The following is a 16,928-nucleotide window of genomic DNA, read 5'->3' on the forward strand; positions in this document are numbered from 1 at the left end:
AAGCTTTGAATGACTTCCCTTTAGTAAGCATAACCACACTGTTCATCTCAGCTAGGTCACTATGGCCATACTTACTGACTTTGCTTTCAACGTCTCTTCCAATTCTAAAATCGCCTTACTACCACAGAGATTCCCTTCTGAATTATAACATGTAATGACAACGAACTGCATAAGAAATCACTGTAGAAAAACAAGAGTCATCATTTAGAGACGTATGCCTTGAATTTAACTGCACTTGAATGCCAGACTAAGCAGTTCTTCGTTCTTCTAAGAAGTATAGTTTTAATGATTTTATTGGATTTTATGAAGTTTTTAAATGGAGTAAACTGCTGCAACAGTAACTCTATGGGTCTGTACCTGCTTGATCCCCTAAGGGAAAAAAACTTAGATTATGCGATCAAATAGTTTTCTAAGTTCTGCTTCTTACTAATACTTAATACTAGAGCCAAAGGTTTGCAACTTGGATGTATTAGCCACATAAACTAAATCAGGATGATCTAAATCCAGGTGATCTAAAAAGGCTGCATGATTTTCCTAAGTACAAACAGATAGAATGCAGCAAGTTTCTGACTTTGATAACAGGCGGATATTTAACAGTAATGAAAGCTGTGTAATATTTCTTTAAAGGCTTACATAAATAACTGTAGGTAAATTTCTAAATTCAGACATATCATAGGTGACAATTTAAAACTCCGCTTTTTGTCATCGTTATAGATGATCATAGATTTTTAGAAACACTTAGCACAATATTCTAGAAAATTTAACTTCCAAAATAATCTTCTCTTTTTCTCCCACTTTCTTCTGTTTAAACAGCATTACCAAGACTGATTACAAAATGAGATGTGATTATTAGGAAAAAGTAAAAGACTGGTAAAATACGATGTAGACTAGTGGCGAGATTTTTGAGTGTCTTTAGATGCTAGAGATGCAGATAGGCACCTTATGAGATTTTCAAAAATTCCTAAGCATGTAAGGCGCTTACGTGCTTAGGCACTTTGAAAATCCTACTAAGTACTTATCTGAGTCTTCAGATATCGAAATACCCTCAAAAATCTCACCCTAGATGTCCAGTTTCTCTCATTATTTGTTCTAAGTATCAGCTTGACAGGTAGCACATTTGCTTGTGACTTTCATCTAATAAAAGGGGGAAAGAAGGATTGATTAAGTCTGAAAGGATTTAAAGAGAAAATTAATACACAGTACTGGAGTAAAGATATAAATATATCTTATGCTAGCAACAGGACCATCTAGCACTTTTCTTTATTACATTAGCCTCACAATTTGTACAAATGATGCTTTGTACATTTTATGTTTCATCTTTTTTAATAGAGTCAAATGACAAGAAAGAAAAAGTGCTCAAAAAACTCCATAAGCATCGTTAAATAAACTGGATATACAGCAAACAGTACTGATGTATCTAAACAACAAAATAAAAGAGCAGTGTAATTCTAGATTATGTGAACATAATCCAGGTTAGTTATTGACATTCCTAGCAAAGTTTTGATGATGTGCTTTTATGTTTATAGCAAAATGGCCTCGGTTTCATTTGAAAAGCTGTAGAAGTATTAAAATATATTTTCAAATTAAGACTTTATACCTCTTCATACATTTCCCAAAGTAGTACTCTTAATAGAACTCTCCCATTTCTAAGCTGATCCTTTCAATCTATTTATATTCTGAGACAAAATGGAAATAAGATTGCAAATACATGCCACTAAGATTTTAGCACCAAAATATTTTCTAAAGTAGAAAGAAAAAAAACGAAAATGGTTAATATGAAATAATCTGAGGTCCTTTTCCACTTGCATTGCAAAATTCTATGTTTCATAGAAATGTTTCTGTACTATGTTCTAGAGCGAAAGATTGGTTGTGACAATAAAAGAAAAAAAACATCCTTAGCAGTGACATTAGAAATACTGATCTGGCTGATCTGAATTCAGTTGTATTGAACTTCCATAGCTGTAAAGCTAAGCAATGCAAAATTCATTCTACTTTCTTTTTCCAATGCTTCCAATATTTTCTAGGGAAGGAAGCACAGGGACAGCCTAAGCAACGGGTCAACAAGTAAAAAAAGGTATTTTAACGTGTGGCATCCCTTGGAGTCATAGGATTTAAAATGGATATTTGGCATTGTTTTTTACTAACTACCACTACCCTATGTACTGTTTCTACTTCTTTAAAAAATAAGTTGCTGCTTAAGTTGTTGAAAGTTTCCTGAACTGCTAGAAATACTTACATAAGACATTTCTGAAACGTTCATCATAGCACTCATTATAGTTTATATTTTAATACATAAAATATACTACAAGTTTTGCTCTGCATTTCTGCAGTCTAACAAACTCCATTTAGTTTTGCAGAGTATTTGCGATCACAGTGAATCTCTGTTTCAGACTCTCCCTTTTCTGTTTTAAGTGGTTTTCTATGGTCCTCGCTTCTTTTAAGATTCCGTCAATTTCTTGGACATAAGAAGCATCCATCGCTGCTCTCTCACTTAAGTGAAAAAATCTGTAGTTAAATTCCATACTAAAGCCATTAAGTTTCTCACTACTTAGAACTGCTTTTATGCTTTACTTAAAAATGTGTTGCCTATCAATACTCAGTTTCTGACCAAATTAGTTCTCTGTTGTAACAGAAAACGGCATTTTTATTTCAAGATGTGTGTTCGATAGTTTTCAGCGCTAATTTCACTAAACTGCATCCACAGTAATCCATCTTATCTAGAGAAGTTAGAAAAGTGATGCACAAATAGGACAAAGTTAACTTGCCTTAAAATGTGGGCATATTTTGATAACACGTTCTTAATTTCTTTGTTCATCTCTGTTAAAAGAAAAAAGTAATTTTATTTAAACAGTTGAATGAATTTTCATCTCAACATCCAATTAGGTAATTGCATAGTTACTTTCAGTACATTTAATACATCACCGTTTAAAACTTTTTCCAGTGGTTCAGGTTTGTAAAGGGACTGCGAGCCCTCAGAAAAAGCCAAATCTGTTTTGTCAAGGGAGGACAACTGAGGATTTTCTGAAGCTTCATTCTAATAACAGAGCACATAAAAAAAAAAAAACAAACAAAACAGGTTCTAGGACTTAAAACAAGCTTAGCACAGATAGAGTTTTACTGAAAAAAATCAAGTTTTAAAAAGATCTTGAGAGACTGTTTTCACAGAAAGCGCAAGTGTTGTTGGCGTCACATCATCAACATGAACAGACACAGCATCTCAGTACTAGGGCAGCGGGTGGGAAACACCAGCTCGAGATCTTTGCTTGCATCAGTAAAAACTGGTGTACTTCAGAAGCTCACTCCCGAGAAGTCCTACATAACCGTGTTGCAGTGCATACCCGATTTTGTTGGACTTCAAACCCCAAGAGAAATTTTACAGTCTCTTCATAGGAGAAAGTCATGCCTGCTTGCCCTGTCCTACACAAAGTGGGATGGCGCTCTGCCCTCTCTCCTTGACTGGAAGCCATAGTGTGGCCAGAAAAGGACATGGCGGGGGGGGGGGGGGGGGGGGGGGGGGGTTGCATCCTTCCCCTGAGGCAGAAGAAGGGTCTAGGTCCTCCCTTCCTCACACAGTATTGCTCACCTCCATCTCTTTTTTACGTTTACTTCTATTTTCATCAGCTTTGTGTGTGTTGCTTGTCATCGTTGCCTGGTAAAAAGTACAACGTCGTATTTGGTGAGTGGTTATCGTGTGGGACTGGGAAATCTCTCTCTATAAAGACGCGTAAAACCTGTAACCGGTACCTCTGTAAGCTCCTCTGCAAAGGAGCTCTCCTCCTCGCCGGAGAGAGGCAGAGCCTCACAGCACGGCGAGGGCACCGTGGGGCTGGAGGCAGCGGCTCCAAGTCCCGGGCCGTCCCGGGCCAGCCTGGGCAGGGCTGGGGCTCACAGCCCCGGCGCTCCTTGAGGTGCCGGAGGGCGCCGAAGGCCGGCCTCGGGCTGCTGAGGCCGCCTCTGCCTCGTCCAAAAGGGATCCGTCCCTCCCCAGCTCTGCCTATGCTTCTCCAGCACGCCCCACCCTTCGGGACCCGGGGCCCCCCCTCCGCCCAGGGGGGCTCCCCCCGCCCGGGCCTCTCTCCTCAGGCAGCGCTGGCCCAGGACGGCTCACGCTCCTCGCGGCCGCCGGCAGCCGTTAGCGGCCGGCGCGCGCGAGGGCGGCGGCGGGGGAGCTGCCGCGGAGAGGGGCGGCCGCCGCGCCTCGCACGCCCCGCAGCGCCGCCCCGGCCGGGCGCTGAGGCAGGCGGGAGCCCGCCCTGGAGCCCTGCCCCGGCCGCTTGCAGCCCCGGTGTGCCCCGGGGCGCGGCGGCGGTAGGAGGGCCGGCGCCTGGGGAGGGGGGGAGTGGGCCGCCCGGCCCGCTCGGGCGAAGGCGTTGGCAGCCGGGCCCACCGCTGGAAGGCCGGCTAAGGAGGACGCCTGCAAGGCTTGCCGCTAAAAGGCCTCCTCTTTCAGCAACCCCGGGAAGAGGCGCCTCATCCCAACAGGGTTGGACTTGATGATCTTACAGGTCTTTTCCAACCTTTTCTGTGACTCTGTGAACTGCGTGTTGGAGTTAAAGCACGATGAGACTGCCTGTGGCTCTTTAAAGCGTCGCACTGTCAACTCAAACGATTCCGGTCATGTTTCGTCTTCTCAGCCTCTGTGACGGGTCCAGTCCCAGTCTGAATCACTGGAACGTTTTGGGATGACAGTGAAACGCCAGACGAGGCCAGAGGGATCCATTTCAAAAGACAAGCCGTGAATTAGAAAAACCTGAGAGGTTAGTGTCACTGAAATGACTGACGCCACTAAAATTAGACAACTGCCGAGCCCAACTTTTCTTTCTAAACAATGGAAAATAAGATCGCATTTTTCTTTTGTTGCGCCTCACTTCTGTAGGTAAGCTATATTTGGTTTCATCAGACTGAGTCAGATTACATGATGAGGTGGCTTGCTCGCAACAGGAAGGAACCAGACACAATGATTCAGGAGAGCTCTTTCAGTATTACACGTCATCTTGTTAGCCAAAAATATTAAACGCTCTATCAACTTACTGCTTTCCTAAATCCTGGCTTCATCAGCCACAGTGAAGAAAATCATTGCAAGATTGGAAGTTATGTTGGAGTCAAGGCAATTTTTCCTCTGGGTTTTCTCACATCTTTAATTTCTTTTTTTAAGAGAAGAAAGGATCTTAACCTTACATATGTTATCCAAATAGGCTCTGAAAGTCAAAACTCAGGACAAGAAATGAAACCGCTGAAAGAACGAGAACTAAATACTTCCCCAAAGTAGAAACAATAGTCAATATGCTGCCATGGCCCACTTCATTGAATTCTCAAGAAAGATTAGAGATTTTTATGTTACTAGCAATACTGTTTGAACATTAAGAAAGAGGTATGAAAGAAAACGCCAGGAAAATATTCTTACAGTGTTTACCTAATTGAGTTACCTTTACTATGTTAAGATATTTTTATAAACAAACCACCTGAATTAAAATAAATGAAACATCTGAATTGTTTTACCACTTTCAGTACGTTATGGATGTGACAGTCTATGGAGAAAGCTCAGACAAAAAAAAAAAAAAAATTATCTGAGCCATTACTCTAAAAGTGGTTCCAGTTCCTTTAAGATTGGAGATACTAAAATGCCAGGAGAAATGAAAGCTTAAAACTTACAACAGAAGCTATTTTTATGAGTTAGACCCTGGTCCTTATAAACGCAAATATGTACATACTAAGAGAAGAAAACTCCTTTTATTCCATGTGCTAAATGACCTAATTGAAGTTTTAGGATCTCAAAGGTTGACAAGAAAGACCAAGTCCTCCCTCTTGATACTTCCATATAGAATGTCAATAGCCCAAAAACATTGGTGCCAGCAGTTAACACAGAATAAACAATGTTGGCTGACTGGCTTTCTCACAGATTTTGGTACCAAGTACAATATTATTTAATGTTTCACTAGTGATCTGAGTGTAAATTTAAACTTAATGAGAAAAAATGGCTAAATGATAAGTCATTATTACAGCATTTATTTCTTTAAAAGAGTATTTTTTTGCCGTGAAATGAAAAATCAGGTATCTGGGAACAAGAAATGCAAGCAGTATCAGTCAGATGGGGAACTCTCTTGAATAAAGCTCTGGTGCCCAAATTTTCAAAAAATGTTAAAAGTCAATTGGACTGAAGAAAAGAGATGTATATTATTTTGAAGCTGAAGAAAATGATTCAGAGGTAGAAACTTAAAGGGCTGAGGCTGTTTGTGTTGAAAAAGACCAAGAGGCAATTTGATGGTACTTCACAGGGAGGAACTATTTGTTACGAAATGGTTATCGGGAAGATGTACAGAAATGGGTGACCAGACCCAGAAGCCACTTAAATTTAGAAAGATGGATTTTTTTTTTTTTTCCTGTAAAAGCCAACCATTCAAATAAAGTACCAAGAGGAATGGTACAATTACAGTTGCTGTATATAGAAATCAGCTAGATCTAGCTGTTTAAATCAAAATCGGATCTGTCTCTGGTATACAGGTTTAGGGAACCACAACTCCACACACGTACTGAACACCATGTAATAAAACAGGAGGTTGAAGGGGGATGATAGAATATTGCTGTCTGGTTGGAATTCAGTCAGCGTGAGTGAGTGTCTGTAAACAGGGAGATAAGAAGTATATAACTTCTTACCTGAAAGCAGTAGCTGCCAAAAATGTATTTTTCTTTGTTTCTCTGTCAGAAACAGGAGGGTTTACTCTGTTGCTGAATTCTTCCGCTTTTTAAAATTCTTCCAAATCAGTTCCGTTAGTTTCTTTCAACAACTTTAAAGACAGATGATACATTTCTGTAGCACACATAGCTTTTTGTCTTAACATGTCAGTGAAATATGCTGCTCCCTGGGGGTAGAACAGTCGAAATCCATGGTTATTAGTAAAATGGTCAGTATTTTTATTTTTAGGATTATTATTTCTGATGAGGCTGAAAGATGTGCCTTTGACCTCAAAATTGTCTCCCTAGTTTTATGATACAGACATTAAAGCATTCCCTGCAGACATGTATTGCGCTTGTTTTGTTTTCCTCCAAGAGCAGTAACAGGAATGCAGACAGGTGAGAGAAGGTCTTCGGTTTGGTTTTGGTTGGGGGTTTTGGCGTGGATTTCCTCTCCCCCCCGCCCCCAGCGCTAAAACTTGAGCCTCTTCAATTTACCCACTGAGCTACACAGCTGAATGCCCTAATGCCTCGCTAGTCAGCATGGTAAACTGAGAATCAAGGCACGGAGATTCCAGTTAACACTGCCAAGTTCTACAAACTATACCAAGTACTGATTCGCTTTTCTGTTGTTTGTGACCTTAGTTGTCCCATCACTGCGCACTGTTCACCGTTGCAGTTCAGCAACATTTGTCACATTCAGCACTCCACAACCACCAAAGGCAACACTTACACTCCAAAAAGCATCACGCTTTGGGGCTGCAGCAGTTCGGTACGAGTAACGGCTACCGCCGTTTTATTGATTTGCAAGTAATACGTACCTGGGAAGCAATTTACAGCGCGTAAATGAGGAGCCGTCTATTAATCTGGCTTCAACTACGAGCCGCAGTTTCTGGCTGTCCGCTTCCCTGAGGGGAGCCCGAACGCCTGCCCTAAAGCTACCTGCGTACGAGGGGATGGGAGGTAACGTGAAGCGTTCCCGGCGGACAGCGGTGGGACGCTCCCTGGTGCGGTACCGAGCTAGACAGGCGCCGCGGGGGTTCAGCCCGGGGCTGGCCTCCCCAGGGAGAGGCAGTGCTTTCGGGCAAGCGGCCGCGGCGTGGAGAAGGGGAAGCCCCGCGCGGGCGGCCCGCACCTCCTCCCAAGCTGCTACTCGGGGCTTTGAGGACGGCGCAAACGGGCCGCGGCGGGCTGGTGCGGAGCCAGGGCGTGTCCTCTGACGGCGTGCGAGCGGGATGGAGGGAGCGGCAAAGCGCTTCCTTTGTAACCTCGGATTTGCATGGTTTGCTTTCCCCGCCGAGGAGGGGAAGTGCCGCGGGGTTAGTGCGGACGTAGGCAGATATCTTGGGAAAGAGTCCCGATTTCCTCTGCGCCTTCTTCACCCGGTCGGCTTGTTCTGTCGCGCGGTGATGCAAGCCGCTGCAAAATCCCCCTCCCTAGGCCGCCCTGCCCTGCCGCAGCAGGGACCGCTCTCCTCCGCGTCCGCTCCGCAGGGGCGCGCGCAGGTGCCGCGGCCGTGACGCCTGTGGCGGGAGCGCCCCTCCCAGACCCGGCAGCCGCGCGCCTCGCGGGGGGCCGACCGCGAGGGCTGCGGCAGCGGGAGCGGGCGTCGGCGGCCCCCGCCCCTCCGCCGGCTGCGCCCGCCCGTCCGTCTCGCACCGTGCCGCCGCAGCCCGCCGAGGAGCGAGGTAGGATCGCCGCCGCCTCTCTGCCCCCGGCCCGGGGCTGCAGCGGCAGGGCGGCCCTGCCCGCCCGCCCGCCGCAACCGCTCGGCTCGAGAGCAGCCCGGCCGGGGGAGCACGCCGCACCCGGGACCGGCCGCGGTCGGCGGAGGGCCCTGCGCCGCCGCCTCCCGGGGCAGGGGCAGGGGCAGAGCAGCCCGGGTGCGCCGTCCCCCGCGGGGCCGGAGATGCTCGCCCCTGGGACGTCCCGCGGCGGGGCCGGCGGCTCTCCCTCTCGCGCGGGTGCGGCAAGCGGAGAGTCCTCCGCCGGAGGGCATCCCCGAGCCGGAGCGCAGCCGGGCTGCGAGCCGGGAGCCGTGGGCCGGCGGCTCCGCGCCCTCGGGGTACCCGCACCGGCCCGGGCTCCGCTCCAGCGCGGGCACCGAGCGGGGCACGGCCCTGCTCTTCTCCTTCCCTGCATCCCTGTTTCTCCGCGGGGCAGGTCATCACACACTACCGCGAACATCAGCGAAAAACTCCTTTTAGCTTCTACCGTCCTTTTCGGGCGTGCTTGGTGAAAGCCCTCACCATCTCTTACTACGCGGCAGGGCAGGAAGCGTAGTCGTTCTATGCGGTTTACCCATTAAACCAAGGGCCACCTTTTCCTTTAATCCGTTATCAGCATGTCCTGCCTATGCCTTCCCCTCTGCTTTAGAATAACAGAGTAGTCCTTGACTTCTTGGTTTACGTCATATGAGGCACAGGCTGCTTAGTGTTGCCGAATTCTGTTTCAAAGGCTTGGGTATGCATGTTTGGAAACAAAGATGCAGCCCTCTGCTATGAAGCCGGGTGCCTCTTCTGCACAGACCAGCTAGAACTGTAGACCATATAAAAAAATAGGATGAGAGAGGATCATGCTCACATACATTCCTCAAAGTGCTTTACCAGAGGGACAAAGAGATCACTGTGATTCCCCAAACCCAATCCCTAAGGTTGATGTGTGCTTACTTACTTAAGTTGGCATTGCTTGGTTGTTTGGTATCCTAAGTCTTTTCCAAGTGGTGAAAAAGAGCCTTGGAAGTAAGCCAAACGTTTTGACTGCACAATAAAATCCCAGTGCAAAAGCCAGTTCTACCCATTGTTTACCTAGCTTTAACACATTTATTACGTTTATTATTTCTCTGGCTAGTGCAAGGGGAAAGAATGCCTTGACAGGAGTTGGTGGGTTTGACTGAAGCACGTTGCATTCTAGACTACTTACAAAAAGCGACTTCAGTGTTTTTACGATCACTGTTGTTGGCTTTGTTTATTTGATGCTGTCTGATCAACAAGAACACGCGTATTGTATGCAGAGGCTAGGCACATAGCTCCAGGCTGGAGACTTCATGCAGATGCTGGGCTCCTAAAGGTTAGATGCAGTGGTGGTGTGTATGTTACTTTGTGCATCTGGTCACAATTTTTACACCAATGACAAAGCCAAGTAAATCAGATCTTGCAGATAGTAAAGTAGCTAGTTTTTATTTTGGAAAGTAAAATGCCTTTATTTCTAAAAACATAGATAAAACGGGTAAGAACATTGATATACAGAAAGCATTTTAGGAAAATGAACAAAAAAAATTGCTGAGGTACAGACCAAAATGAAACAGGAAGGAAAGTGACAACCTGCATTTCACAAAATCAGTGGCATAAAAGAGGACGTTTTAAAATTGTTTACCGCCAGAGAAGAGAAAGAGTGAAATTCTTTGCCACATCTTCCTTTGTCATATTATAATCCCCTTTATTCTTATTCTCACTTTTCTTTAAAGGTAGAAGATGCTATTTTAATTTTGAAGAGGATATCATAATCAGTTTTAAAATAAAACTATTTTAGTGCTTATTTCCTAGAATTATTCCTTCCAATGGCAACCATGCCAACAGCAGTAAAATTACTGAAATACTAGACTTTACAGTTCAAGTCCTAGTCAGTACAGGTGATGCCACATAACTGCTGGTTTATTTTGTGATTTTTTTTTTTTTCCCCTGATGCACTGCTAGAACTGAAGATATGGAGACATTTGTGGCCTGCAAAGCAATACAGTCCATTCAGATGTATCTCTTTTCTGCCAGCATAAACAGAAACTTTACAATAGAAGAAAAAGGATAGGTGCATTTATAGGTAAATGGAATGGGCATAGCAAATTTATGACCATCACTGTTTTGTGTTACACATCAAACATATCCATTGTTTTATACATTAAACAGACTGAGAGTGTGGCATACTCTCAGTCACTGTGTCAGACAGCTAAAGAATATAAAGTTTACCTGTCTGGCTGTTAACTGTATGAGGTTGAGGATTCTTCTGGAGTTCTTGGAAGAGGTGGTGTATTGACAATAGAGGTGGAGTGCAGCGCTGGGCTAGAGCTAAATTAACCCTGAAGTGTGTCTAACAGCGGCTGGAACCTCTCAGGTGCAGAAGCTGGCTGGTCTCCAATGATTAGTGCAGGGTTTTTTTTTTTTAAAATGACTGTTTTATTCCCAAGGGAAAAACAGCTTTTCTTCTTCACTTTTCTCTGTGTCACTCTTGAAAGAGAATAGCTGTGAAATCAAGCTCAGAATTCAACCTGAGTTAAAGTTAAAACACCATAAGCAAATCACTGCTACTGCAAAATAAACTACATCCCAACTTCTCTAGGAACCTACAGCTCAAGATGCAAAAGATACTGGCCTTTCCAAGGAGCAGTCAAAGGTGGATTAAGTTTTGGGTACTTTGGAAGCTCTGTCTTTTATAGAGGGAACCTGAAAAAATCAGTCTGTGTAGATTTAATACAACTTTTACGGCTTAATGGCCAGTAACACGGTGCTTAATCCAGTCTTAGCCACTTCCCTATTCGAAAATTAGAAACAGAAAATCAAATGACCATGTGGTAGTAAGATAATTTTTTGCAGGCCCAAGAGAAGAGAACTAATTTGATGCAGTATGTTCAAGGAGCTACTTATTAGCAGTCTTACAGAAAGAGAAAATGGTAATGAGTTATTATTTATTCCCGTGTAACATCACGTAAGTCAGTGAAAAGTTTTGTAAAATAACAGAACTTGAAGGATGCTCTGTGTTAATCTAAATAATGATAAAAGGCAACAGAGGAGGAGAAAAATTCTGTAAAAATGCAATTTTTCAACAGGTAGTGAAACACGGCCCTATTATAGTATTGTGTGCTAGGAGAAAACTAGCCCAAGAACTCCCTTGCCTTATAGAGTAAGAAGCATTGTTCTTAACTCTGAATCCTCTCCGTGTGTTCTTGGCAGAGTGAAGATGAGCAGTGAAGAGATTCTTGTGTGTGCAGTACAACTTAGAGAAAATTTCTGCCTCTATTTTGCAGGTAATTACTACCCACTGCTGAAAAAGACACAGTGTCTTCTTTCTGCATAGAAGATCAAAAGCTGAAAACTCAATCCTTTCCTTGGGCTGGCATCCCTGGCTTTGTGGAATGCTGTTCCCCCCCCACCCCGCCCCGCCCCCACATTATTTGAGCAAACCTTACAGCAGTTACCATCCCCACCCACTTAGAAGAATGAAAGTTCTTAGATTATGGAGCCAGCCTGTTCACTGCAAAAAGAATCCGAGTTTGAGACAGTTGTCCCAGTGTGTTAACCAGTCAGTACCATATTATTGCTGAACACATTAAGCATATAATAACTTTTTCTGTTTGAATACTGATTAAAACCAATTCCATTATCAGTCTGATTTCACCTGATTTTCCCATAAGCTTCAGGTTGAAGTATTGTTAGCCAAGTGTCGGAGTCAGCGAAGTATTTGTGGCTTCATACAAGACATTCCCATGATGGACACTCAGAAGGGTTGTAATGCTGTGGGATGGACTTGGAATAAGTGGGTAACTTCCAATCTTACAGGATAAAGTTAGTTAGAAAACAATCTCTTTAGATGCAATTTGTAATGACTGTTTCTTGTCCTTTTGCTCACTTAGAATAAAGGTGCTGATGAAAAAAAAATTTGCATGCCATTTATTCCTTGGTTAGAAGCTTAAACCGGCCTGAGCTGCTTACCCTTAAGTAACCCTAAAACATTTTGCATGCCTCTTGGTTTGGTGGTAACTCCAGTTCTGGGATGACTGGTGGTTTCATCATTCTGTTGAGTTTGTTATGCTCACAAATAAAACACTCTGTAGTTAGAAGAGTTCAGCTTGGCGAGTTAGTGATACTGGGGAGTACAACTGGAAGTGTGTAGGTGGCTGGCTGGCTTCCAATCTCACAGAACAAAACTGGGTAGAAAGTGGTTTCTTTTGTGGGGGCAGACCTTAATGCTGTTTTTTCTTTCCTGTTTTTCATTGCTCACTTGGAATCAAGATGACGATGGTAAGCTGAAAGCTCATCATCTATGAACTTCGTTATCAATTTTACCTGAACTAACCTGCTCACACTTACTAACCCACAAATGCTTTGTGTGCCTTAGAGAACAAGTTTTTAAACTGATAATGGCTCCAGTAAAAAAAGAGAGCTACAGCTCACCTTCTCCCTGAAAGTGGTGTTGCTTTATTTCCTCCTAAGGTACAGGGTAGTGGCTTCCCTAACAGAAGCACCTTTTCATGCAATTCTAATTGTTGGGCAAAAGAGAGAACTGTTGCTTCCGAACTCTCATTAACAGATACAGTAGCTTCTCTTGCTTACATATACAGACTGCCGTATTCTGGGAAATCCTTCTGTCTTGCCTGGGCTGCTACCAGCCAGAGGTGGAAAGAATGACGTGGCCTCCATCTTGTTTGAGATTGCCATGCTAAGAACTTATTTCACCTGGTGTCCTTAATGACAAGATTAAGCCTGTAGCAATCTGTTAAGATCTGAGGAGATTACAGCTAAAATATTTGACCCTCTTTGCTTAATATTTCTACAGGGCTGGAATGCGATGCCTTTTGTAAGGAAAAAATTCTCCACCGAGTCCTTCGAAATGTAAATAGCCAGTTGCTTGTGGTTCGACCAGATTTAAACATGGCAGCTTTTGAAGATGTGACAGATCAGGAGATGAAATCTGGTACAACATTTTTCAAATATATACTCTAACCATTGCACTGTTTCTTTAGTCTAGATGTGCTTTTGTTCTTTGTAATCACTGACTCTAAATGATGAGACCGAGAGTAAAGACTTAAACGTCATTTGTAAGAATAAAGCTAAGCTAAGCGAGCTGAGATTTTGTGTCTTGTGCATTGTAGTGGATTAGATTCCTTGATTAGACTGAGGCCTGCAGGATGTCCCATGCAGAAAAGGGCTGCTAAGACTTTTGGTTAGCTCTGATCACAATCTAAATTCTCAATCCTTTTTTTCGTGTTAGATTAGAAAAAATCATTTTTTAGATTTAAACAACGTATTTAACACTAAAAGCTCTTACTTTCTTCTAACAGCAGTAGTTAACAATGTACTTATGGTTTTGGCTTTGACTTTTTTTTTTGGGGGGGGGCTCAGCAATTCATTCAGAACTATATTTGTTGAACATATTTATTTACAGATCACACATATACAGATATAATCTGATTTACAGATGACTTTACAAATCCAATTCTCACTTTGTGCATGCACGTAAAAGCATTTGAACATCCTACCTATGCTAACTGGTAACTTCACATGCTTTCTTGCAAATTCAAAATCTTGGTTATTGAACGATTGCAGAAAGTCAAATATGTGCTACCAGCAGCCATAAAAATTCCAAGTCCTGGCTCTCCTGTCAGGAAAGGTATCTTGGGAAGACAGCGGTTGCCAGTAGAAGGGTAAGACACAATACAGTGAAGTTGTTGGAGCTCTCTCCTGAGCAGACCATTAATAATAAATAATTTATATTTAGGCAATGGAATGCACTTCAACATTCACTATTACAAAACTACCACACCTTCAGCAGGGATGCCTGTTGCATTCAGTGTCCAGGTAGAAGATAAAAGTTATTACATGTGTTGTGAGAAGGAATGTGGAAAAATGATAGTTCGATTTAGGGTAAGTATCTGCTTTACATACCTTCTGTATATATAAGTAGTAGACAAAATTAAGAATTCAAACATGTGTGAGCAGAAACAAAACTGCTCAGGTCTTGTGCTGGGACTAACCCATTCCCTTTTTCTTCCTCAGGAAGGAGAAGTTCCCAAAGAAATTCCTGGTGAAAGTAACGTAATCTTTTTCAAAAAGACATTTACATCTTGTAGCTCCAGAGCATTTAAGTTTGAATACTCACTAGAACAAGGAATGTTCTTGGCCTTTGAGGAAGAAGGCTGCTTAAGAAAATTAATTCTCAAGAAACTGTCAAGAGAAGATGAAGTGGATGAAACCATGAAGATAAGTTTCTAACTTACGTCGGAATGGAAGTCACAACCTATGACATACTTCAACAGTCTTAAAATATATTTTGGCTTTTTATAAAAGAAATCTTAATCTTTCTTCATCTGCGGCAAGCCAGTTTTATGCTTTTAGCTACCGAAAGTCAGTACAAAAATGAGCATCTTAGGAAGGAAAATAAATTCCAAGTCTTGGCCAAAAGAAGCAGAAGAATGTTTTCCAGTCAGATAGAAGGAAAGAGGATTACACAATGAAGAAACAAGAATGTGCATGCCTATATACCGCTGTGTAGTTTTACCCCTACAATCTTTACTGTCTGTTGATCAAACAGCTTTTGAATCAGGTGTCTCATAGATGAAGTAGACCTATTTTGGGGAAGGGAGATAAAACTGCTTAAAATCACAGATTTCATAAGCAGACCATGCACCTGGGCAATAAAAACTTTGAGATTACTTTTTTGCATCAAGTTTATTTCCTGAGCATCTCCATCAATTTCAGTTACACAGTGGCATTCTCACTTTCAACTGAAGTAGACACAACAGACAATTTTTAACTTACCAGAAATCTTTGCTTAGAAAACAGCTAATTTACCTGAACAATTAAAGCTCTAATAAAGCTATTTGTCCTCAGAAGGCACAAGAAAAAAAAAGAATAATGCTTTTATGTAAAGGTTTTTAAAAGTTAACAGTAAATTGTAGACAGTTTTGAACAAATGTAGGTATGGCTGGCTCACCTGAGGACCCCATCTTACTCTCTGTTTGTGACAACGCAGCATACATTGGGGTCAAGCTGTGAACTCCATTTCATGTTCAGAGCTGATCAAGCACTGGATTTCACCAAAACCAAAATTAATGTAATGCAATTTAATCTTGATTAAATTGATATGGCATATATTATTCTATTCTTCCACATATAATAGAAGTGTTGGTCTTCCTCTTCTGTTCCAACTCCTGGTAGTGATAACCTGAACATTGGTTGCAGCTGGGCTCCTGGGTCTTCAACTTGCCATGCAGAAGAGCTGGTACAGTTGTTATACCCCGTACAGGCAGAAGTAATCAGAGAAAACAGGAACGCTTCTATCTGTCATGAAGCAGAGGAAAATCCTCAAACCTGCAGAAGAGCTAAGACAAGTCTCAAGACTTGTTTTGGTAAAAAAAACCCCCAAAACTATAATTTCAGGGGCTTTAAAAAAACACAGACATGAAACTGCTGTGATAACCCTGACTGTCTCAGCTTTTCACATTACACTGCCCCTGCCATTTCACCTACCTAGCTGCTACAGGAGCACCTACAGGCAATAAGAAACCAATTATTTCGAGTCAGGTACGGCCACCGAGTGCACTATCGCTTAGGAAGAATTCACTGGAGAGGCTTAAACTCAAGAATGTATTTAACACATCCAGATAGCCAGTAGCACCGAGTCCGTTTTATATGCCTGATGAACGTTCAGAAATGGGATTAGACCAAATGGTTACAGCCATCACAATAATTAAGAACAAAAGTTACAGGTAATTACAGGGAACTGATTCCATTTCAACAGGACTGAGGAACACATGCTATTCATAGAGAAAGCTGTGGTCATTATGTTTTAATTCTTGCCTCAAAACCACAATGAACTGGTCTTAGAGTTGGTAGCCCCTAACATAGTAGGTCTGGACTACTCCATTCCACACAAGACACCTTACAGATGCATACAGATGCATTAGTATCAAAAGAGGAAATCTCAAACACTTTCTATGATACATGCGCAGACTGTACAGAGATACTTACCAATGACTCATACATATGCATCTTTCTCACTATGACAAAATAGCAAATGTTACATTGATCTCTAAATCAGACCACATCAGACAGAAGCAACCATCTCAATTCTGACCGCAAGATTAGCAAAGCAGAAGTGGCCAGATACACAGCATTTCCAATGGTTACATGAATAAGAAAATAAAAAATCCAATCCGGATTTTAAAAATGAAATAAAATCAGAAAGTCTTGTAGAATTCAAACAGCAACTTATTCATTCTGTATATTGCATAATCAGACTGATGGTAACAGACAGTTCTCTTCCTCTTACTATTAATAGTGCCACAGAAGTACCATTAGAGTGTGAAAAAAGTTAACCACTCCTTACTACTGTGAAAATCAGAAAAGATAAAGCAGAGAAGAAAGTTAAAAAACAGAATCTCATTTCTCCCCCTAAAATGCTCTAAAACCGAAAGACATAAAAAAGAACGCTGCCTCAGTCTCATGTCAAGCTATGACAGAAAGGGTATGTTTGTTTATTTAGAA

At 42.5% G+C, this 16,928-nt stretch overlaps 2 protein-coding genes across 2 annotated transcripts; one reads left to right on the plus strand and one right to left on the minus strand.

Moving 5' to 3' along the window:
- Positions 1-2,345: 2,345 nt before the first annotated feature.
- On the minus strand, positions 2,346-3,643 carry TEX12 (testis expressed 12). The gene is made up of 4 exons (XM_059829787.1): positions 3,584-3,643; positions 2,923-3,034; positions 2,766-2,817; positions 2,346-2,490 (listed from the first exon to the last, which is right to left on the minus strand). The coding sequence occupies exons 1-4, from the start codon at positions 3,641-3,643 to the stop codon at positions 2,346-2,348; spliced, it is 369 nt and encodes a 122-aa protein (XP_059685770.1).
- A 7,904-nt stretch (positions 3,644-11,547) lies between these two features.
- Positions 11,548-14,945, plus strand: IL18 (interleukin 18). The gene is made up of 5 exons (XM_009820200.2): positions 11,548-11,689; positions 12,675-12,683; positions 13,219-13,356; positions 14,161-14,306; positions 14,439-14,945. The coding sequence occupies exons 1-5, from the start codon at positions 11,623-11,625 to the stop codon at positions 14,652-14,654; spliced, it is 576 nt and encodes a 191-aa protein (XP_009818502.2). The 5' UTR covers positions 11,548-11,622; the 3' UTR covers positions 14,655-14,945.
- Positions 14,946-16,928: the final 1,983 nt, after the last annotated feature.

This window comes from Gavia stellata, chromosome 26 (assembly GCF_030936135.1).
Source record: "Gavia stellata isolate bGavSte3 chromosome 26, bGavSte3.hap2, whole genome shotgun sequence".
In the NCBI taxonomy this organism is placed as follows: Eukaryota; Metazoa; Chordata; class Aves; order Gaviiformes; family Gaviidae; genus Gavia; species Gavia stellata.